The sequence below is a fragment of the Thermobia domestica genome, chromosome 14 (genome assembly GCF_964235325.1).
Source record: "Thermobia domestica chromosome 14, izTheDome1.hap1.1, whole genome shotgun sequence".
Classification (NCBI taxonomy): Eukaryota; Metazoa; Arthropoda; class Insecta; order Zygentoma; family Lepismatidae; genus Thermobia; species Thermobia domestica.
Genome location: NC_137467.1, coordinates 173,745,878 through 173,770,883, shown reverse-complemented (window position 1 = coordinate 173,770,883; position 25,006 = coordinate 173,745,878). Strand labels below are relative to the sequence as shown.

The 25,006-nt window shown below is 33.5% G+C and overlaps 1 protein-coding gene across 1 annotated transcript in view; it reads right to left on the bottom strand.

The window, feature by feature from the left end:
* rk (G-protein coupled receptor rickets) overlaps positions 1 to 25,006 on the bottom strand; it is a 604,059-nt gene that overhangs the window by 20,590 nt on the left and 558,463 nt on the right. Inside the window, exons 10-14 of the mRNA XM_081739199.1 lie at positions 23,604 to 23,744; positions 19,082 to 19,147; positions 13,633 to 13,776; positions 13,087 to 13,158; positions 9,575 to 9,873 (exon numbers count right to left, since the gene is read on the bottom strand). Coding sequence (XP_081595325.1) covers positions 9,575 to 9,873; positions 13,087 to 13,158; positions 13,633 to 13,776; positions 19,082 to 19,147; positions 23,604 to 23,744 — 722 coding nt within the window. The remainder of the gene's footprint in view (positions 1 to 9,574; positions 9,874 to 13,086; positions 13,159 to 13,632; positions 13,777 to 19,081; positions 19,148 to 23,603; positions 23,745 to 25,006) is intronic.

Below are 25,006 nucleotides of genomic sequence, written 5' to 3'. Positions count from 1 at the left end.
AATAGGGGGACGCGGTGGCTCAGTGGTAGAGCGTTCACCTCTGGTGCTAGGGGTCTCGGGTTCAAACCCTGCTCCCGCCAAGTGAACTTTGTGGTGGACAAACACCGTGTGCGTGGGTTTTCTCGGGGTTCTCCCGTTTCCTCCCACTTTCTTCATTCCACCATTTCATTCATTACTCATTATCACCGTCTCCTTTAGCCTAACCGGCATAACCGTGGGACGTAAAACTCAAAATTTCATTTCATTTCATTTTCACTTGCTGGAAATAGCTGCGAGTAGCAATTTAGTACTTTGTCATATACTTCAATATTATTGTAACACTGTAATGTAGAAAAATTATAAATAATAATTAGCTTGAATGTGAATGAATAGAAAGGTCAACTCTGACAGTATAGTCTGTGTCTTTCCTAAAATATTGATAGGTCAAAAAAATAAAAAGTAATGATAAAAACAACTACTAAGTTATAAATTCTAAAATAAAGTCACATTCCAACATATCATAGGCGGAGCTAGGAATTCTCTGCTGGGGGGGCAGTGGGGAGCAGACCTTTTAGTGGGTCTCGGAGGTCTTGTTAGGTAGCCATCTTATGGGTGGCATTTTTATTTTTTGTCAAAATGTTGCAATGACTCCCCATCCCCTCATAACTCCGCCCATGCAACATATACAATTATTATAGGTTGTTAAAAGCCTAGATATTAAAATACGTTTCTTCTTATTTGGTTGCAATAAAATTCTGGCCCTAGTACCATATATTTGAACATTAAAACTCACATAAAAGAAAAGTAGGTCTGAGTTACATCGGTTGTTAAGTATCTTTTCTGGAAATGCAAAGTCAATCAATCTTCTCCTATCAGCCAGTGGTTTCAATTTTAACATATTTTCTAGTATTCGGACGTGTTAAAATAATAATCAAGTCCTAATTTAACATTTCTAATAAAATAATTTTAGATGATTTCATTTTTTTTCACAACAGTCTCTGTTAGGCTGTTCCAAATCACCGATGCATATTCTAGTTTTGATCTTATCAAAAGTTTATATAGAGTACGTAACTGAGTGACAAAAGCAGGCCGTTGATTAAACAGGTACCCAATTAGCTTCGTTACATACGTTCTGTATATGATCACTATAGCATAATGACCTGTCAAATGTTTACCTAAATCCTTTATTGTGTCAGTCTTTTGTATTGTGTTACCATGTATTTCGTATTGACTCACCTAGTATTGGGATTTGTTACTGTAGGTCATGCACTGGGTTCTAACAATTGGTGTTCATACCATTATTATTACGTCATATAACATTGTCCTCCTTGTAGCTTAATATTGTCCTCAGTATTGTTTACTACTCTAAAAAAGCTTAACGTCATCAGCATAAAGTAAAATATTGTATGGTTTAAAATTGTTGACAAGTCATTAATAAAAATTGAGAAAAATAATGGTCCCAGAGGAGAACCTTGAGGAACTCCATTGCTGATAGTGGATGAATCTGACAAGACGTTTCCAATTTTGATTTGGTTGTTGTGCCAGTCAAATAGCTTTCAAAAAAAATTTAGATAGAAGTGATTTACCCCTATGTTTGACACTTTTTATCAGTAATCTGTAATGAATTGAATCAAAAGCTTTACTCATATCAATGTATATAACATCAGTTTGTGATCTGTTTATCATTGCATAGTAAATATAATCTGTTATTTCACAGAGGCTGATTACAATTGATTTAACTTTGTAAAAGCCATGTTGTGATTTTTCCAATATTTTTTTTAAAATTAAAAAACCACTGTTCGTGAATGATAATTTCAAAACATTTTAGAGAATATGTTCAATAAGGTTATTGGCCTGTAGTTGTTCTGATTTAATTCGCCGTTCTTGTAAACTGGTACCACATGTATATATTTCCATTTAGATGAAAAATGATCAAATTTTTACTGAAGTACTGTATATTTTTCATAAAATTGAAGTTATTTTTTTGAACATGCTTCAATGATACAATTAGAAATACTGTCAGGTCCTGAAGATGCTAATGGTCGAAGTTTACCTATTACTTCAGCAATATCATTTTTACGTATTACCGGAATTGTTATATTGTTGCTGTTCAGATTACTAACTACAGCACATATCACTGTATTAACTTTTTAATTAAAATTATTATGAAATAGATCTTTAAAAACTTCAACAAATTGTCTTACTCCTGTAACAATGGTATCTTTGAACAAAATTCTCTTTGGTACACTCTTGTTTTCTGACTTTTTAAAATTACTGTATTCCAAAAGTACAATTTGTGGGTACAAATAATATTTTCCAGCTCGTCAAAATAAAATTCTTTTAATTTTTTTCTTAAAGCAGAGAATTTCTCACAAAATATTTCAACATGACAAAATTACCAGTTTTCTTAAACTTCACAAAATACTTTTTCAAATTAATTAATGCTTCTAACTCTTTAATAATCCAAGGAGTTTTATATTTCCTCTTTTGTACAATAGGCTTTTTCGCTACATTTGCTTTTACTATATTTTCCAAACATTCATGCATTAATACCGTACTGCTATTTACATTTCCTAAAAACCTATCGACTTCCATCTGATTTTTGATGTCCTTGCATAATTGGTAGAAGTTGGCTCTTACATAGTCATATACTTCATCTTGAGCTTGAGTATTATCTACACTTAAAAAATTTACGTTTTTGTCAACCTGTCATTCGAAGACGAAGTATGGATGAAACCTATCAAGTTTAACTAATGGCTTGACATTAAACAGTATTGAGAATTCAGTAATGTTAGTTAGAACAAGATCCAAAGTATTAAACGATAACTAAGAGTCATACGGTTAATTATACTGCTTGAAGCTGAATACTCGTATACCACTAACTCCAGCGTCTCCTCAGGTTTTGTTTTTAGATGAAATTCTTAGTTTTTACAATTACAATACGGTAAGCAATACCTACAGAATTGAAATCCCCAAGAAGCAACATTTTCAAATTTTCTTAATTAGTAACTTATTCAGCCAATCACAATAATTTATAATTTTTTTTGAGTGGCAAGTTAGGTGGAAGATAATGTAAACCTAATAACTAGGGCAACCAAAAGCATAAAAAGCATAATAGTATTTTACACATATGATTGGTACCTTGAACATGGTTGTGGCTGTCTAAGGGTTCAGAAGAAACTAATTTTAAAAGCATAATAAAGCATACTTTAAAATATATAGCATAATTCTTGAAAAATTCTCTTTAGCTGCAAATTTAACATACTGTATTAATATTTTTTAAAACTAATATTTACAATGCACCTTATCATTGAGAACATAAAAATGCAACAATGAAAAGCTTATTTTTATTTATGTAATCTTTTCGGTGTAATTCTTTGATGTGGAGAAAAGGAAAAAGGAAAAGATGAAGAAAACATTCTGCCAACAATGAATAGTACACAAGAACTCCACACTATATTGTTATGTATAACTCTTGAACTTGAGCACTTTCTGTACATTTTAGTGGCATCTTTTACTTTCCCTTTCTGTATATATGCACCTTTAAGGCGCACACAAATGATAGAAAAAACTGACTCAAGTAAAGCATATCTCTTTACAGTGCATTAAGTAGAAAGTCCATTAAATATGAAAGAAACTGGTTGTATAAAATAATAATAAATAGATCAAGATATTTAGAATATTTAATGTATAGTAAATATTATACATTATACACGATTAATGTAAAACAATGATTTAAATTAAGAATAAAGCATAATTTGGAAAAAAAAATAAAGCATAATTAAACAAAAAATAAAGCATAATGTGGGTTGCTCTACTAATAACATTGGGGGATTAGGTATACATAATCTGACAATAATCTATCTAGGCTCGAGAAATGTAACTGTACTATGTCATACATTAATCTTTTATTTATCAACATAATACAACATACTTTTATTTGTGAGTTGGAGATTTCTATCTTTAGATATAACGTTATATTGCTCAATAAGTTGTTCAAAATGAACTTTGTCATGTTTAAGGAAAACCCTCAGATATGCATATTAAAACATAATCAGTGCAATTAACTTCGTAAATAATATTTAAACCATTTACATTTTGATAAAATAATATAATTGACTTATCCAATTGGCTGCTTACTATGTTTCTGTAAATAGTTTATTCGGTGTTCTCACACACAATATCATTCCTCAGTCTACCATAGCATTCAGTAAAAGGTACTTCTTTCGACCATACATTAGTATTGCAGACATGATTGAAGTTTTTAACGATATAGAAACATAAAAAGACGAATAGCTATTCTGTTTTGAGTTTTATACATTTGTATACATCTATTCAGCACTATCTTTAATAAAATGCAATAATTCTTTACATGTAACAGTAGGATCAAGCCTTGTAACAAAATAATAATAATATTAACAATAATGCTAACATAACGTAACAAGGTGGCGGACTTACGAGAGTCGATTGGATCTGGATCTTAAAAAAAAAGAAAAAGAAAAAACTTCAAAATCATCTCGTGTTTTGTCTACACGAGAGGCGTGCTCACGGAAGGTCCATCCGATCCTAACTTTCGACTTTGGACCTCCCAATGAAAATTTCTGGGTGCGTGCCTGCATTAAGAATTATCGGAGCATTTAGTTGCGCAAGCTTTTCGATATCGAACGTTTCGTTGAATGTAGGACACCCAGGTTTCAAGTTTAATATCTACAAATTCGTCTCTGCGTCACGTGAATTTTATAACAAAGTTCCTCCCTGTTAAACGTTACGCTGAAAATCTACCACAAAGTTATATTTAATATACCCATTATTGACGTTATTAGTGCACTTTGCGACATTAATAGTACACAATCATAAAAGTATCTTTAGTCCATATTCAAATAGGTTGAATCTCAACAATGAATTACAAATAGTAAAACTGTTACTTTTCGTGAAAGGCCAACTCTTCCTTCGTATGGGCAAGGCTTGGAGCAACCGCTCCACTTGTCCCACTCACGAGACTCCCCAAAGCGTTACTCTCATTTCCAACTCAAATAAATAACTACATATGATCAATAATCAGAAAATATCTCGAAAAATATTTTAAAGTATGTACTTCGCGCACATATATAAATACGTGAGAATAAAGAATAAAAATTCACATACTTTATTTTACTTTGAAATCGAATATGCTACCCAGATTCGCATCTTCTTTTGGCGATATTGCATTTTCTCTGGGCTTTGACTTGCACATTCAAGTGTCTTATGCGAATAAGTGTTCTTCTGCGAATGGTCTAATGCAAATGATAGTATTTCTTTAATAACATTTACACAAATTCTTACTCCTGTTTTCTAACTCATTTTGTGCCAATGAAAACCAGCGAAAAGTACTTCAAACTCCCAAACAGTAAACAGCCAAGTCTCTGTTGAAACAATTAATTCACCTCTTGATTTCCATTGGTCTAAAACCACCTCTTGATAATTTTTGCCTTCTTCATTTGGTTCGTGCAGGAAAGTCCAAGAAAAAAAATCCAATTACCTTTCGAAATATTAACGTTCTCACAATTCAATGATATTCGTCCACGTAGTCCTAAATATGCCATAGAAAGATATCATCACAAAAATTTGTGCTAGAATGAAAAGCAATATGATTCAAACACAATAACAAAAAGTCTAACTGAATAAAGGATTTTTGCTTTATTATTACTATATCTTGGCACACGCGAAGCAGACAACAAGCTCAAGTTTCTCAATGGTGACATCAATATGCAGAGAGCGGAAGAGTAGAGTTTTTGCACATAGGTTACAAGTCCCCTTTTCCTATTTACCGGAGGAAGAAACATGAGGGAAGTAAACTACGTAATACTGAATGCTTGGTATTGTGTTTCGCCAACTGAGTGATTGGGTTTTTATGTCAGGTTTCACATGAGTATGTGAACCTCCGATAAAAGTACCAACTAACAGATTTTTTTTAAAAGGTTATTATCAGTCAGAATATTATCGCTTGCTGGACATTACTGGGTTTATAGGTCTTAGATTTGGCCTTATTAAAGATGAAAGTAGACGGAAGGAATTATCTTACCTTGAAAAATGAAATGTGATTATGTGCCTAGTGCTATATTATTTTAACGACTGTGTCGTTCCTTGAACTTACATTTCTGATAGGTGAATTTGATTCAGAAGATAAGAGCATTACTTTCAGGTATTTTTACCTTTTTGTAGTACCCCAAATTAGCTCAGCGAGAACTCATTTGATTCGGATTCCATTAATCAGTAGGTCCCGTCTCATATAGAATCGCTGCTGCAAGGGATGTTAAACTCAAAATCAACTCCTCAAGTCAAATTAGCTCATTCATCCTTATAAATTTTTGCGACGAAGGAAGCAGAGCTAACTATCGATATTATCAGAAATAGAAACTGAAAATAGAGCACACTTAGGTAAGTCTATATGTTTAATATTTTGTTCTTTGCACATTGTAACTCCTTGACACTTGTAGCAGACTCTGATAGATATATCTTTGTTGTATTATGTAGTCTTCACTTCTTTAATATGAGGTAGGAAGTAAGTTTTACATACTAAAAATTCTTAAGCTAAAAGTTGACACGAGCTAGAGGAACAGAAGCTATTGTTTAAAAATAACAGAACTATCGTATAATAATAAAAAATCTGCGTTGCTTGAGGAACCACATTTTTTTCAACTCTTCCTCATTGTAGGAATTATGGTTGTGAGTAGATAAAGAATGTTTTCTTTGATTACCTTTCTGTGTAGTCTGAGTTATCTCTCTATTACCACTATCTCAATTCAGGGTCGCCTTTCCGCTTAGGCACGTGCCTAGGGCGCAAAAGATTTGGGCGAGCAAAAAATTGGAGGGCGAAAAAAGAGAAATATTAAAATACGTTGGTGCAGAAAACGTCATTTCTGTTCCGGTTAAGCTATCTGGTTACAAACAAACTAGATCTTGGCAGCTAATGTAAATGTGATACTTATAATTTTACTTTAGTTGATTGAAAGTAGATTTATGTTACTTGGTAAATAAGAATACTTAAGGACAGTTGTCTGAGGATAACTGAGGGGTGAAAACAAACTATTAACTGTACTAATTTTAGGAAAAACACGTGTTTTCTGCTAGTAGCAGACAAAAGCCGAGACTGTGGAAATGATTCCTTGTGCACTTTTCAATTATAACAATTTACGAGAAACCTATAAATGCAACCTCCGTCCTTTTAAAACTACTAGCTTGTCAGTCAATATAATAAACTGAACATCAACATGATGAAAGAATAAAAAAAAGAAAATAACAATTATAATATACTTTTGATGAATTATTAAAAGCGCGCCCAATAAATTTCAATCTCCTGTACATGCATGGGATTATCTTGTTATTTGTTTACTTAGCAGCAATTATCAACGTTTGTTTGTAACCATCATGGCTGTGCCCAGTCAAAGTCACATCAGACGACATTATCTTGCTCTGGAAATAGTGAAGGGGCGTAACAATTTGAAGTGGCTAGGGCGCTGAGGAGGTTAAAAACGGCCCTGTCTCAACTTGAAGTAAACAAAAGTCAACAAATTATTCAGTTATGCACAAAAATTCTAAATTGTTCCATATCACTTTTGCCCTGAATAGCGTATATGAAATCAATTACCACCTTCTCTGAAACCAATAACAATTAGAACCTTTAGATTATTTTCACAAGCAGTGATAATTGGTTTTATATACGCTGTTCAGGACAAAAGTGATATGGAACAATTTAGCTTTTTAGTGCACAGATGAATATTCTATCGATGTGTATTGACTTCAAATCTAGATACTGAAAAACGAAAAGACAAACTTTGGTTATATAGCTAGGTAACGTAAGAAAAAATCTTCATCAACTCACAATCACAATTCTTACAACGAGGAAGAGTTGCCAAAATATGTTTCTTTCCCTGCACTCAAGAAAATTCTGCGCCTCCTTTCTTATTTATTCATAGTTAGTTATGTAAGCAAAACCAGGAATCTTGGTCAAATTGTGGTACTAACTTCGCTTTTAGGGTAGATTTCCCTTAAATTTCTGTCTCGTAGACATCTTCTTTTTCTCACACACTATACTTTAATCTCGCACTTCCGTATACTTCAATCTCGTACTTCCATATATTTCAATCTCGCACTTCCGTATATTTTAATCTCATACTTCCGTATACTTCAATCTCATACTTCCGTATATTTCAATTTCGTACTTCCGTATACTTCAATCTCATACTTCCGTATACTTCAATCTCATACTTCCGTATATTTCAATCTCGTACTTCCGTATACTTCAATCTCATACTTCCGTATACTTCAATCTCATACTTCCGTATACTTCAATCTCATACTTCCGTATACTTCAATCTCATACTTCCGTATACTTCAATCTCATACTTCCGTATACTTCAATCTCATACTTCCGTATACTTCAATCTCATACTTCCGTATACTTCAATCTCATACTTCCGTATATTTCAATCTCGTACTTCCGTACTTCCGTATACTTCAATCTCATACTTCCGTATATTTCAATCTCGTACTTCCGTATACTTCAATCTCATACTTCTGTATACTTCAATCTCATACTTCCGTATACTTCAATCTCGTACTTCCGTATACTTCAATCTCGTACTTCCGCATATTTCAATCTCGTACTTCCGCATACTTCAATCTCGTACTTCCGTATACAATTTCGTACTTCCATATACTTCAATCTCTACTTTTAACATGCCACCCGTGAAAATTTGCTGTTCTGGACCTGCCCTATGGCTCGTGCGTAAATACGGTCTTCGTCGTTACGGTCGTACGTTGCCGTGGTCTTGCAAGCAACATACATTTTTGAAAAGGCGTACTGAAGATGGCGAAAATTTATGGCTGAAACTGTTTGCAATGGTTTTCTAATTGCATGCTTCAATTAAATATTAGACATTCATTGTCATTATTTAATATGAATCCTACTGTATAATTAAGTAAAAAAGTACAGTATTTCTTCATATATATATATATATATATATATAAGGTGATACAAAAATTTATAACAATATTTTGGGTGTAGATTCCTCCCACATCAAAATAAGCAAACAAAGTTCATATGGACCTGTGGTCAGAAGGGCATAGTTTTGTAGTTACAGGGTGCCGAAAATGTGAAAAAATGAACTTTAAAGGTCCATAGTTCCACAACTATAGGACCGATCATAGTCGGATCAAAACATCACTGATAAACTAGTATGTGAGCTATCCAAATATCCATCTTTCAGAACCTCCGGTACTTGAACAATCATTTTTAGAGACGTTGTTTGGGAGTACTTGACCACTCTCCACCTACCTCTCTAAAAATTGGTGTGCAAGTACTGGAGCATTCTTAAAACATGAATATTTGGATAGTTCACATACCAGTTCCTCAGTGATGTCTTGATCCGACTACGATAGGTCCCATAGTAGTGGAGCTATGAACTTTTCAAGTTCACTTGTTTTACGTTTTCGGTATCCTATAACTCCGAAACTATCCACTTTTGAGCACAGATCCATATGCATTTTTCTGTTTCCGAATGTAATACATTTTTGTAGTACCTTTCTTCATAAGATACAGAAGAGATCCACTTACGATGTAGAGGCCAATAGTCTGTGAGACTGGTATTCCAGAGGTCAGCGTCAAACTCCCCATCCACAGGGAAGAGAACAGACTCCTTGAAAGGGTGCACAGGAGTCTCATCAGTGTCCATTGTTGCCAAAGGGAGAAAAGCACAGCAATGGTAAGCATAGGAGACGACCAGGCTCTGAATTCTAGGGAAGAGATCGGGTTCTGGTAACTCTCGAAGATTCGGGTTGTTGAATGTTTTCAAATGTAACAAGCGACTCAAGCCTTTTGGTGGTAAGTTGGGGAAATAATTGTTGCCCAAATTCCTGAAAAAAAAATTAATATATAAAATTAGATCGTAAATAAAATGCATTGTCCAGACGTTAGAAAATTAATTACAAAGTGAGAAATTTAATATTTATTTGTATTTTATTAATTCCTTTCTATCGTAGACTGTATTTTAACATTACTGTAAATAAGTATTGAAATCGAAATAAAAAAATACACACATGTTAGTTATTATCTGGTATTACATTAATACAAGTATAATCTGTACGTAAACTAAAATATAAGAATAATTCTTTCACGAAAGATAAACATAACAATGTAAAATGTTATTTATCAATTTATTTTTTTTAGTTTGCATTTATTGACTTGAATTACAATAGAATTACAAGTGAATTTTTTTTTTGGAAACAACAAATAATTTCTTCGTTAATCGAAACCTAGAAAAAAGTTGTGATTATTGATCAATTTGCGACAAAAACAATTATTATGCATCTAACAAAGCTTCTCAACAATTGTTAATCTAAAATCCAACTGAACAAAACATTAAAATATATAAAATTTAAACAAATGTACAAAAGTTTAAAATATCAAATATATAATTCATTTCCCTACCTACACAAGAAGAAATCACCAAAACGGATTTTAGATTATCTGGAAATGATCTAAAAGAAAAACTATTGTCCAGGGAGTAATATATATATAAAGTATTCTTGTTAGAGTACAAACACCTCATCCAGTTCCTTTCCAGGTTCAATTGATTGTTTTATTTTTACATGCTTACTATTGAAAAACAGCAATGTTGGTAAAAGGCAATTTAAGGACCTCTTTAAAATAATTTTATTGATTATCTTATTCCCTAACCTAATGTAGAAGAAAACTGTGCAAACTCTTTCGACTTTTATTTGTGTAACGCTATTTTTAAACAGATTAATAAATATGGATATTATCGTATGAAATGTTTCTCCCTTAAAAAAATAAATAAATAAATAAATTCAAGTTGAAGTTTGACTTTAAGTCCCGTTCAGCAGCGAGGCTATATGAGACGTGGACCTACTGATTAACGTGGAATCCGAACCACATGAGCTCCCGCCAGGGAAAATAAATAAATAAATAAATAAAAAATAAAGAATGTATTTTTTCGTGGATTATAGTTTTTAATATTACTTCACGTCTTACATTAGAAGTTCTCATATACAAGAAAATTTCTAGAATTTAAAATAATTGTACAATAAATCTAAATACATGTATATATTTATATTATACTCTAGGTAGAAGTTAGGCGTTGTCTAAACAATATTCTCGAAGGGTAATTTTGTAGCATGTTGATCAATTACTTTTTTTCTATAGTTATTTATTTCTCATCTTAGTATTACAGTAATGTCTGGAAAGAAAAGACAAAAAGTTTTTCTTTAATGTAATATACTATTATACTTTTCTTTACTTCGTATGTATTTTGTGCAATTGTAAAGAAAAAAATTGAAATAGGAGTTATTCCAAGCTCTATCTGGGATAGCGTTGGAGCATACTGCAATATACAGTGAAACTTCTGAATAACGGACACCGACGGGACATTATCTGTTCGAATAAAGAAAGAGAGGTGTTCCGTTACAGAGAGTTACACAAATATAGATTACTCACAGCTTATGTGCTAACTGTATTTTAATATAAACAGTAAATAAATTAGTAAATATAGGCTATGTGTTTATATGACCGAATAGTGTAAAATATACTTCATGTATGGTAATTTTCTCCTCAAATGTATGTTGTTCCCTGACTTTACGAAAAGCAGAAGTAGCACAATAAGAACACACAACACTATTACTTATTATTATTTTTATTATTATATACCAAAAAATGTAATTAGAACTCACCAATAATGACGATTTGTGAATTTCTTTGAAAAAAATTGCAACAGTATCTACAGTATACATCTTGCGAATACTAGTTTTGTTCAAAATTTAATATACTTTCTACTGAACAATATCGAGAATTAGTGTTTACATTGTACAGAATATTTTCTCTGTGCTAAATTCGTGTGAACTAAGAATAAGCTTTGTCCGTCATGAAGAAGTTACTAAGTGGCCCAGCGTACCGTAGTTGCTAACGCTCTCATCTTTGGTGTGAGTGGTCCCGGCTTCGATTCCCGGTGGGGGCACTCGGTCGAAAAAGTATACAATGCTTTTTCAGGCCAGCCATCCTGAAGGAGGTTTTCTTGGATTTTTCTCGTTCACGCTAGGCAAATGCCGGGTTGGTACCTAACTTATAGGTTCCAGGCCGCTTCTTTCCTTCCCCAATCCTTTCTTCCTTCCCTTTTCCCGGATAGTGTGCTCGTCGAGGGACGTCATCCCTCAAACGTGACGGGCTAAAAGGCCATAGATGCCAAAAGCTCAGAAATCTAAATCCTAAATCCTAAGAGGTTACTAAAATGTTGGGTAAAAAGAACACTGTCAGTGTCCGTATCTGAGAGTGTCCGTTAAAGGGAGAATTTTGTCTCCTAATAATACATATACTTTTTGCCGAGAGAAAAGAATCTGTCCGTATTGTAATGCATGATAGAGAAGCGGTACACGGGTTTTTCTTCACCTTTAGCTATAAAAAGTTTTCTACAAGTTCAGGTATTCTGTACTACAAATGATTAGATGTTTCTAATAATAATCGTTTCTCTATGAATTTGGACCTTCTGCCCAGTGTAGCACGGAGATTGGAAAGGAAACTCTTGCCTGTAGCAGCGCAGAGGTAGATTGTTGTCTCCTACCTACTGCAGCGCGGAGATTGAAAGGAATTTCTTTCCTGTAGCAACACAGAGGTGGGTTGGTGTCTCCTGCCCAGTGCAGCACAGAGATTGGAAAGGTTTGGGAGTCTCTTCCGCCCAGAGCAGCTTGGAGAGAAAGGTACGAAGTGATCAGCTGAAACTGATGTCTTCTCCCTCTTGGCATGCTCTTTTATAGCCAATTTTGGAGGCGGAGCCTGGGAAGGGGTTGTAGGGGTCTCTTCGTGTACTCCTCGTATTTCTTCGGAGGCGGCATCTGTCATTTGCTTCTGATCCTTATGGAGAAGCACGTAGTGTTGTTGTTTGCAGTATTATGAAGGTGTCTGCTATTGAGAAGTGTTCGGTTAAGGGAGGTTTCATGTATATGATAACTGTGTATTTTCATATATGTTACGTTTGTTCCTATATAATGACCCAACTTAATGTATTGACTAAAAGAAAGACAGAAGAAAAGAAATAAGAAACAGAAGAAGCTACTTACAAATCTTGTAGTTGAGTAAAAGGTGCAAATGCTTCTGGGTGAATTTCTTCTATGATGTTACTCTCCAAATCTCTGAAAAAAAAAAAGTAACAAGTATAATCTACGGATAGGTATAAGTCCATGTCCAACATAATAATTTAGAATGAACAGAATGTCATTAAAAGTATAATAACAATTTATAAAATTAAAACGAGATCAAGGTAACAGATCAATGCATTGTTAATCTGAACTACTTTCGGTTTGAATAGAGAATTAACGGAGGAAAAGAATCTATTCTTGGACATTGAATCGATTATATATATATAAAAAAAGTCATTTTGATACATTTTACCATTTTTTCTCTGTTACATGTCGACAGACGGACAAAACCGTTCTGTAAGACTTCTGAAACTTATGTGCAGCACGGTTGGCAATTTCTAATACCTGAGTGAATATAGAGAAACATTTTTCCTACTTTTTAATTCTCCTTTGAAATTTGTATAGCTTCTCAGTACATATTTGGTTGGCTACAATTTTTTTTTTTATTAAAGGATGTGGAATACTTACAGTACTTGTAACCGTGAAAGACCAACGAAGGCGTTCTCTGGTAAACTGGGGATAAGGTTATGAGCCAAAAGAAGGTCATGCAGCTGCCTTAGATCTCTAAAAGGCTCTCCTGATAACGAGCTGATTCGGTTACTTGAGAGGTCGCTGAAATACAAACAAATATTAACATTATTTTTTATCTTTAACTGTATTTATTTTGTATTAGGCTGTTGGAAACTACAAGCCAGTTACAGTAGGGTACTAAGGTATGAAATGGGCTTAGATCACATTGGGTGGCAAAGAAGGTGCAATATCAAAATGATTGGCCATAAATTATTTGTACTCTTTCGCATCAATTTGTATTTTTTTTTCAAAGTAATACAAAAATATCTTGGCGTATTTTATTGAAATTGACAACTATGATTTGCGTAACTTGGAGTTCGTTCGGAAATGCCTCATCTTATTCATGTTTTTGACGCTGGTTTTCATAACAAAGTACAGAGTGGGGCAAATAAAAGTGGCCTAGAGAACGGAGCTCCAGAGCACAAACAAACACAGCAAAGAAAAGGAAGTAGTTCGCTAACCTGCTTACAGAAGATGTTGAAAATGATAACCATTCATCTCTTGGCATTTTTGGGACTTAGTCAGAAGTTGTAGAAGGCAGATCGAAGCTGGGCTGCTGGAATTACTGCAATCTCATGAGAAATGTTCTGCTGCAGTTCTTGAAGACTATGAGGGCTATTGCAATACACCTTAGACTTGAGGTCTGTCCACAAAAAGTAATGGCACACTGAAGATCAGGTGACCGAGGTGGCCAACTAGGCGTCGGGTTGATTTGATAGGACTTTAGAGCATTTTCTGGTTAACTGCATCCACAATTTTAAGTGTCTGGACACGTTTAGGAATGTTTTTTGCCTTGTTCAAAACAGATCCTGTCTGACGCCATTTTCTGACTAATCATTGCATTGCACTCTTTGTTGGTACTTTGACACCATGAAATTCATGAGCAAACAACTAGCCATACTCTTTCCATGGATTTGTTTTTACGTGACTTTCCACAACTAACACCCTCTGTTGCACTGTGAGTACCATCTTCACAACTTACACTGACACAGCCCGCACTAAGATCTGTACCGGTGGTATGCGTACACGTGGTGTCCGCCTCATGTGGTATGATTCCATGCATACATTCACGTCCAATCGTACCCATTCGTCCGGGTCACTTTTATTTGCCCCATTTTGGAGTAACAAAATGGTAAATTATCGGAGCATAGTAACTAATAAAGCCCAACTTCATTTGTCATATGTTAATACATCCATTGAAAATAAAACTGAATAGAATACACATAATGGTTTCTTGACATCTAAAATTTTGTTCAATAATAGCAGAGAAGGTAATTGAAGACTGACAATAAAAAGAAATTCCTCGCAATAAGTGTATTTAGCTTTGATTATTTTAAATTATCATTTGTTAAGATCCTGTAAGATTTGTTAAGATTTACCGCACAGTTTCTTTATTCATGCGCAATTCTTCAGCAAGAATTCGCATTATCGTATTTCGGTCTTCCATGATCAATGTCCTCACTTTCTCTACCAATTCATGTGTTCTCACTGTCTTTGCTGCACCCGGATGTTCGTTGTCTTCAACTGACTCCTATCCCTCCCTGAAACGCCTATGCCACGCAAATACAAGCATACAAGGTAAGCAAGTGGCCCCATACACTTGTTGCAACATTTGATAAGTTTTTGTACGAGTCTAACACAGACGCGCACAAAGCTTGATGTCCACTCTTTGTTCTATGTTGAACTCACAATGCAACTTAGCAATACCTGTCTACAGTCACCACGCCCACACACGTAAATGTCACTCAATATTCATGTATTTGGTATCAGTTACACACGAAACATTCCTCTTTTGTTTGCACCACAGTTCATTTGCACAGCTCCGCCATATGTTGAGAAAAAATCAGTCTCCAGTTCAAATTGCCGTACTGTGTATCTCGATATAATATATTTTTTATATAGTAATATGCAGGATTATTCCGTGACAATAAGTAACAATAAAAAGAAATGCCTGCTTTTCAATACTTTTTTTCTGATTTTCAATGATTAATAGAATTAAATCACAGTTTCCCAATTCGAAGAGAGCTATTTATTTCTAATTAAGATATCGTATATGGTGCTGAAATTGGCTTGGTTGCTAACAGCCTTCTGGCTGAAAACATTTATCAAACACAGCAGACAGTAACCAAGACAATTTTTATGAAGATAACTTAATTAAATTTATTTTTATTAGATAACAGCAAAGTTAACGTGTTGGTAAGTTAAGAACGCTTTGTGAAACTGGCTTATTTTTCAATAAAATTATTTTTCGAACCGCTTCGTGAAGGAACGAAGCTCATGAGTCTAACCCGAGCGCATCATAAGCCCTGTATAGTTTGTGGCTACCGAATAGTCACAGCAATAGATTGGTACGAGAGATGTTATAGAATAGGAACGAATGCCTCAAAGAAAACAATAACTGCGAATAATATATTTAATATCAAAGTTAGTTATTTTTAACACCAAAATTAAGGCTGTATTAGTTTATTCGTCGTAAAACTATTGTTTTGATAGAAATGAAAAAAAAAATTCTAAACCATTACTAACGATGGAGTATAATCTGATACTTTGAATGGGCAACAGATGGCAGTTGGTAACACCGAGTGAATTTGCAGACTGAAAGTTGTTTGACGATTTACGAGAGTTTTGTAGTTCTTGAATTATCTATTTGGAATAATACTATATCTGAGAGGCTGGAAAATGACTGAAATAGTGAATTGCACAAAAAATATACTATTTTTACATTAAAGTACATGAAGTGAAAAACAACAATTGACAATCAATCTAAAGTGTTAAAGTCATAACCTGGTTTAAAACAATCTATAAGTTACATAACTTATATAAAAACTAAAATATTAGTCACAATTTTTAGTTTAATCTTAAAATTTATAATTTTGACCGCTTTTCCCTATTATTACTATTATTTCTATTTTAATAAATGTTCCAAATTTCAGTTATTTTCAAACTTTCCTCTCTATTCATGGTGCTATTCCTTACAAAGGACCATTCCGATTTGGTGAATTCAATTGCTGAAAATGACTGCTAAAACTGGATTCAGCACAAAAGAAATAGAGCCCTCTACTCGTTTCAAAATTAACATGACATTTCTAGACATTTTCTACGTTCTATCTTCGAATTTTGCCCTCATTTATCTCCCACCCTGTATACGGTCTGCTACTAAACACCCTTTACTTCTCTGTTTCTTTTGGTGCTGAATCCAGTGCTAGCAATCATTTTCAGCAATTGAATTCACCAAATCGGAATGTTCTCTTTTAGTTTTATTTCCATTGCTTCACTTAATCTTGATATCCATCCTTGGTTTTGCTAATAACTGACGTATTTACAAACAAAATTTTATGGTTTCCTTCTAGTGTGTGTGTGTTCAACGCTGATTTTTCTGATTGCTTTAACCATACACAGGGTGTTTCAAAACAACACCGACAACGCTTGTGAGGTCATTCCTGACACCAAGATAAGACAAAAAGTATAGACCAACCTGGGTGCACAAATGCTTCCTTTCGAAGTTATAGGCTGCCGAAAACATGAAAATATGAACTTTAAAGGTCTATAGCTCCAAAACTAAGGGACTTACCGTAGTCGGGTCAAGACTTCACTTAGGAACTAGTATGTGCCCTATCCAAATATCCAAGTTTCAGAATCCTGCGGTGCTTCCGCAACAATTTCTATACATATAGTTGGTGAGTACTTCAAATTATATGCCCGTAGGCAAACTCCCTCTATAAAAACTGTTGCTTAGAATTTTATAGTTCTGAAACATGCATTTTTCGATAGCACACATATTAGTTCATAAGTGAAGTCTTGACCCGACTGCGATAGGTCCCTTAGTTTTCGAGCTATGAACCTTTAAAGTTCATTTATTCATGTTTTCGGCAGCCTATGACTCCGAAAGGAAGCATTTGTGCACCCAGGTTGGTCTATACTTTTTATCTTATCTTGGTGTCAGGAATCACCTCCCAAACGTTGTCGGTGTTGTTTTCAATCACCATGTATATCTTTTACGTTCCTCATATCTGGTCTTAATTGTATGACCTCTTGTCTAATATAATATATTAAGTAACATATATTATATTGGATTGAATAAATACTTGGAATGTCTAATATTTCTCGGTCTTTTACAGAGCTTAGCAATGGTCTGATCTTTAAAGATGGCACGAGAATTGTCCTTTTCCCATCAATAACAACAATAAAATCGGTCAATAATATTTTTAAAAGGTCAAAATTATAAATTTAGAATTTTGAAATTAAGCTATAAACAATATTTCATTGTAACAAATTAAAAAAAATCAAATTATTACAATGTAATAAAATTATAACAAACAAATTAGTACAACAGGGGGCTCTCGATTCAGCCTTTCTACTCTTACTTTTCCCAGGATACTTTGCGGTCGGTGACGTCACGTGGAGATATCGCCAAGGATGTTATAAAATAGAGGATCTGCTCATACTACAAAATCGTGAAGCGATACGTCACAGCCACACGTATCCTATGATTGGTGATTTTCTTACTTGTGAAAGGTTATTTTAGGTAATTTCTTCTCACTCCTATTTGTACACCCATACGTGAAGCATGTAACCATTTTAGAATATAAATCTGAAGAAACGAATAAAAATAAAAATAAAAATAAAAATAAACGACAGACACACTACATGTTTACGTATGGAGATCGTAATGTTTTGAGCCAACATATATGGCGGCCATTCAGTTACCTAATAGGATGAAATACATATGGGCAGATTCTCTATTTCATAACATCCTTGGGTATCGCGAGGATCGTTCGAGAGAACAAGCGAAATACTACACACGGAATTACGATAGCTGGTATACTGTTTCAAGATGGGCAAAAGTCTCTCCATATGTCGTCATGGACAAGGAGCCAATCAGAACGCTGAACGCGAACTGAGGCTACCTGTTATTTTGTATAAGTTGTTAATACAACTCTGATGACAAAGCCAATCAGATTGCTTTCAAATGTAAGTTCTAATAAAGTAAAGCAAGGATTTTATTTATTGAATGAAAATAAGATTTTTTTATTGTTAAAGGACAGGATGATGTAATAAATGTTCATAAAATAATTTATTGTTAAAGGGATCTTCACAGATTGAACGAACTCAACAAATATAGTAAATTCAATAAAAAAATACTGTATTCTTCATTTGTCTATGTTATTCAAGACGTGAGATTATTTTACGTATATATATAATGTCATAAATGTCATAATTTTACGTATATAAAATGTCATTAGTTATAAACTGTTGTTTATTTCATTCGTTACTCATATTTTATATAAATGTTAAATTGATTTGAGGAAATTCAGTCACAAATGTTTTAATTATTTTGAATACTTACAGTAACTTGAGCTCAGTGCATCCTTCTAAATCTGGAATCATTGTTAGTTTATTGGATTTCATGTCCCTGAAGAAAAAAGGGAGAAAAGATACATTTATTATTTCCATAGCGTTTATTCTGAAATAACGAAAAACAGAAATACAGTTAACTCCTTAATAATTTGAATCTATATTGTGATAAAGAAACATATTTTACATGCTACAACTTGTGTTACTAAACTGACATTTAGGAATTATTATTATTATTATTATTATTATTATTATTATTATTATTATTATTATTATTATTATTATTATTATTATTATTATTATTAGATTACAGCATGACTTGTTGTATAAAAGTAAATCCATTTAATTAACCTCTGTGAAATAATTGATTATATCTGCTACGCATGGAAACAAAGGCGGGAAATAGATGTTATATACACTGACATTAGTGAAGCCTTTGACTCAATACATCATAAACTGCTTTTAGCAGCTTAAATGACACCTATATCCCCCTATAGCCAAAATGAGTTTTCTTCAGTTTTGGTATCTATGTGTTCTTAAATGTAATAATTTACTCATTTTAGGTAATTCTGTAGTATCGGTACTATGTAGTATTTATACTTTCTTGTGGTGACACGTTGGTCTCACGCGACTCCAAATAGATCGTCACCCAGAATAGCTTTAGTGGTCGCGATAAAACCAACATGTTACTACACAAATTTTAGCAGATTGTGTCCAGATTTTCCTGAGAAAATGCGAACGCATAAGTTACTAACGAGTTTAGTATAGCAGCAACTTCTGCAAGCTTTGTTGTATTTTTACTCCACGTAATTATTATCTCGCTTCAGTTTTGAATGACTTCAATAATACATTAGACCTTTGTTTTGTAAAATAATAGTGCAAATAAGCTAATGTGCTACAATATTTACTTTTCTTCGAAAGGCTTTTGAAAAATAAGGAAAAACGGATACGTGAACTCTGGCAGGAAATGTTATCCGATGAAGAAGACAATAGTGAAAATAAATCATTGTTCTGTGATGTGTATACTTCCGATGAATGTCATCCTTCAAGTAAGGGTGGTGACGAAGACATATAGTCAGGCCCGTATTTAGGCTGAGTGAGGTAAGTGCTATTTTGTGCTCGATCACGGGGTGGCAGAATTTAGGGGGTGACAAAATTTTGGAAGTTTTTCTTAAGATTTACAATAAAGTACTATTTAAAACTAGCAACCCGCAGAGTCCCACTCAAGCGCGAGAAAATATGCTAATTTGTTCTAATTACAGTAGTTACTAATTAACTAGCTTATCTGATTATTGTTTAAAAAGTCATTGTCTCCCACCCCCACTCCGAGGGATGAGGATGAACTTGAACATCATGAAAACTGATACTGTTAAGCTCAGCGACCTCGAAAACCATGAATTCAACATAGGAATACAAAGTAGAAACTAGATCCAGTTGGCTAAGGATAGAAGTCAGTGGAGAGCTTTTGTGAACGCAGCATTGAACCTCCGGGTTTCATAAGCTATAGAGTTAGTTAGTTTTAATATTATGCTACAAGGTAACTTGAGTAGAATTATTGTGTGGTGTAAAGATAATGCAAAGAACAATAATTGTTTAAAAACTATGTGTATGACACACAACAACAAATTTCAACACTCCATTAGTCAATATGAGAAGGTAAAATATTCAAAACGTTGATACTATAAGTAAACTAGGAGTAACGTTTGACAGCTCTTCAGGTTTCAACGAACACACACAGAATATGTATAACGAAGTAAAGAAAATAATTGGCTATCTGTTTAATCAATGGTCTGTACATATACAGGGTATCTGTAAAGTCGCGCAACCCGAACTTCGTAGCATCAGAACCTTCGAAACTATTAGTTTGAATAAAATTGAAGTCTTACGCAGAGAAATGAAAATGTTTGCATAAAATATGAAAAATCAGGAATTAAAGACTCTTATGACTTTTCTGTGAACAAATGGGAAACATAATAATCTATCTACATTTCGCCATGACTTACTGAATGATTTGCAAGTTTCTTGTTTGCTTGTAACTGTCTATTTGTAGGATAGTGTGTGTAATTGTTTATCTGTGAGGTAATTGGTGACCAGCTACATGTGCTGACATCGTCTGATACCGCCAGTGTTGCCATATTACGCCATAAATACCAGAAACAGGTGTTTTTGCGACACGCCATTATCACGCCATGTCTACACTTGGTATCAATGTGTTGTTCTTGTTTTAGAACGATAGGTGTCTACTCACCCTACCTATTAACATTTCCATTTTACCACACAAAAAATAGTCACAAACAGGAGCAAAGTGAGGCTTTTGGGACCCTGGAGCCGACTATTTCAAGGGGGACCTATGTTACGAATAATTCCAGTGCATAAATTTTCTTTGCTGCCTTTTACAGCCTCGTAGGCTTATGGAATCACCGAGAACTATGCTGTAATATTTTAATGTGCTTCAAGTTTACAATAATTAGTTTAGTTACATTCATTATTAACAGTTAAATACTCATATACTGCACTGTAATACACAAATGCCAAATACAAGCCAAATGGTCAACAGTCTCTAAAAACACTAATAGAGTAAAGGAGATTTGGAAAACCTTCTAGATTTGCTCTAAGTAATGACAGATAATATATCAAAGGAATTGTCACCAGAAACTAATAATTTGGTTTGTAATAGAGGCCCAAAAGCTCACAAAATAAGTATCATGAAGACGCTGGCGAAAAAAGACCTAATTCTAGGGATACCGCGAGCGGAGAAAAAATAGCATGGGTCTGAAGCCTATAATATAGTAAGTTGATTGCTATATTTTAGTGTTAAAGAGAGGGATTTTGGGGCCTCCTGAGCCTGGGCTTCATTGGCTCCGCCCTTAATCCGCTCCTAGTCACAACTGCCTCTAAATTCCTGATTTTTCACGTTTTTTACCACCATTTTCCATTTCTCTTCATCTTCGTTTGCTCCTGGTACTTGTGAGGAGGAATGTCGAACCTCCATCCATTAGTTTACATCTTAAAGCTATCTTACTAAAACAGGCCTTCCCTGGGTGTGAATTTCATTTTATTCGGCTTATAGTTCAAAAGTTCTGTTGCTCGAAAGTTCGGGTTGCGTGACTTAATGGACACGCTCTATTTTACTACAAACTATTGGTTAAATCTAAATTAGAATAATCATCAATTATTTGGAACAACTTAACACAGACACTTGTAAATTGAACTGAAAAGTTTCAAAAATGTTTTATTAGAATGCTTGTTTTAAGTTAGACAGATTATTATTGTAAGATTTCAGACTACTGGAGAAGATATTTTAAACTTGAATCACTAAATAATAGAAAAAAAGTAGATTTAAGCAAATCTTGTGAAAAAGAATAAAATACTTGTCAACTACTGTTATGCAAGCTTATACATATATATAAACGTGGAATTAAAAGTTTCAATATATGGTGCAAGGGGTACAATATTGTTTCAACAACAGAACATATGTTTTAATCTCAAGTATTGTAAAAAAAAAAAAAATATATATATATATATATAATTACTGTGTATCTTAGAAGTATATTTTATTTAAATATTTTATTTGACTCGTCTTATCAATGGTTTTAATTGACACTGACTTTGTTGGCTAAGTATTTTTCATTCATTCATTTCTTATCTAATTAGCACTGTATTTTCTCATGAAATGAAATGAAATCTTTACGTTTTACGTCCCACGCTTATGCCGGTTAGGCTAAAGGAGACGGTGATGATGAGAAATGAATGAAATGGTGGAATGAATAAAGTGGGAGAATCCTGAGAAAACCCACGTACACGGCGTTTATCTACCACAAAGTCCACTTGGCGGGAGCTGAGATCGAACCAGGGACCCCATGCACAATACGTGAACGCTCTACCACTGAGCCACTGCGGCCCCTTATTTTCTTATGTTCTGACTTGAATGTACCATATAATAGTATTACTAAATTATATGACCAAGTGCTGTATTTCTACTTTTACATGTTTTAAACACGTTTATAAAGATGTTTATTATTATTATTATTATTATTATTATTATTATTATTATTATTATTATTATTAGTAGTAGTAGTAGTAGTAGTAGTAGTAGTAGTAGTAGTAGTAGTAGTAGTAGTAGTAGTAGTAGTAGTGGTAGTAGTAGTAGTACTACTACTACTACTACTACTACTACTACTACTACTACTACTACTACTATTTAAAACCATTCTTGAAAGAGACAAATTTATTAAAGCATTTCAAAACACAAATGTGAAGAAGTATGTCAGTATCCTTTTCATAAAGCTTACTTTGAACAGATATATAGATATATGTTATTAGTTAATAATGAATTTCATTTTAATAGAACTTTGTATACATTGAGTGTGCTTACACTACTCGTTGAATGAAAAAGAAAAGAAAAAAAAAAGAAGTTTCTTAATCTACGTTGTAATTCCATGGAAAAGTATATGTCGCAAGCAAGCAAGCAAAAAAAAAAAAAAAAAAAAAAAAAAAAAAGCGAAAATACTTACAGACTTTTAAGTTTCCTGCAGATATGACAAATTTTCCCAGGTACATGGTGAAGGTTTGATCGATCTATTCGTAAAATTTCCAACGCGGATGTTCCATTGAGATTTGGAAATTCTGTCAATTCACGGGCTTCTGACAAGATGCTGAAATAGAAGAAGGAAACTTAGACTATAGTTGGTCATTTTCAATTAGTGAGTACGTCAAGTGTTAAATTGTATCATATTCATTAGTAAATGTTTCAGTGTAAAATACTATTACCTGCTATTAGACATCTAAATAAATAAATAAATAAATAATAATAATAAACTCCATCAGAACGCTTATCCGGTTGCAATGCTGTGAATAGACTTTGGGGGAGATGGCTGAAATTCAGCTCAAATGTCGGAGAGACTATGTAGATTTTATATTCCAAAAGCAAATTGTCCTAAAATAGATGGAACATAGTCAAAAATCACGAAACATGAACATTAAAGTCAATGGAAAATCAAAGAAAAAAATGAAGTCGGCCACATATCTCAAAAATTATAATAAAGAGATGGCTAATTAAAAGTTTATTGCAAAGACATAATGAAGAACTTAAAAAGTGATGTATAGTACGTAAAGTACATATGGATAAAACATTGTCACAAGTCATTGTTTGAGTAGAATCAATAATAATGACAAAGTATATGCATCTTCTGTGAATTACCCAGGGCGGTCCAAGAGACGTTACGTGCTTGAAATATCTGGATTTGGAATCTCTAGACCCGATTTAGCACGCAACGTGACTTTTGACCTAATCACGTGACACAGTGTGGTCCTTATGGTAAACCGGATAGTATCTTTCCGCCCAAAACAAATAAATTCTGCTAAATATATTTCCCGTAAAAATACACTGTTACGTTTTGTATTACGCAATTGATGATATTCATTTTGTTGTTATAGATACATTTATTCAGAAATATGTTCAATTAATCAACATGGCGCTAGGATAACCAACTCAGAGCCAACTTCGATTTAAAATGTATTTTTACATGAAAATTATTTTATTTTGTGACAAATTTATTTATTTATTTATTTATTTGTAAAAGGCATACAGGATTACAATCCTACAATAGCCACATTAACATTAAATTTGTCTTAGAAGTGAATTTATTTTATATGTGCTTTATAAACAGTGCATCCAGAGCCGCAACAGTGGAGTTTAAACATTATTTATGGTGGAAAACTCCAGAACTGCAACATATATAAACAATTAGTGCACACGATAATTTAAGTGATATGGTCGACAAAGCTTTAGTGGTCGCGACAGTAGTTTATTACTATCCCTTTGTGGGTATACGAAAATATCTATAATTTATCATTTATAAAAACGCTCAAAAGACATTTTCCCTAACTTTATATATATATATGAAGTTGTGGCAAC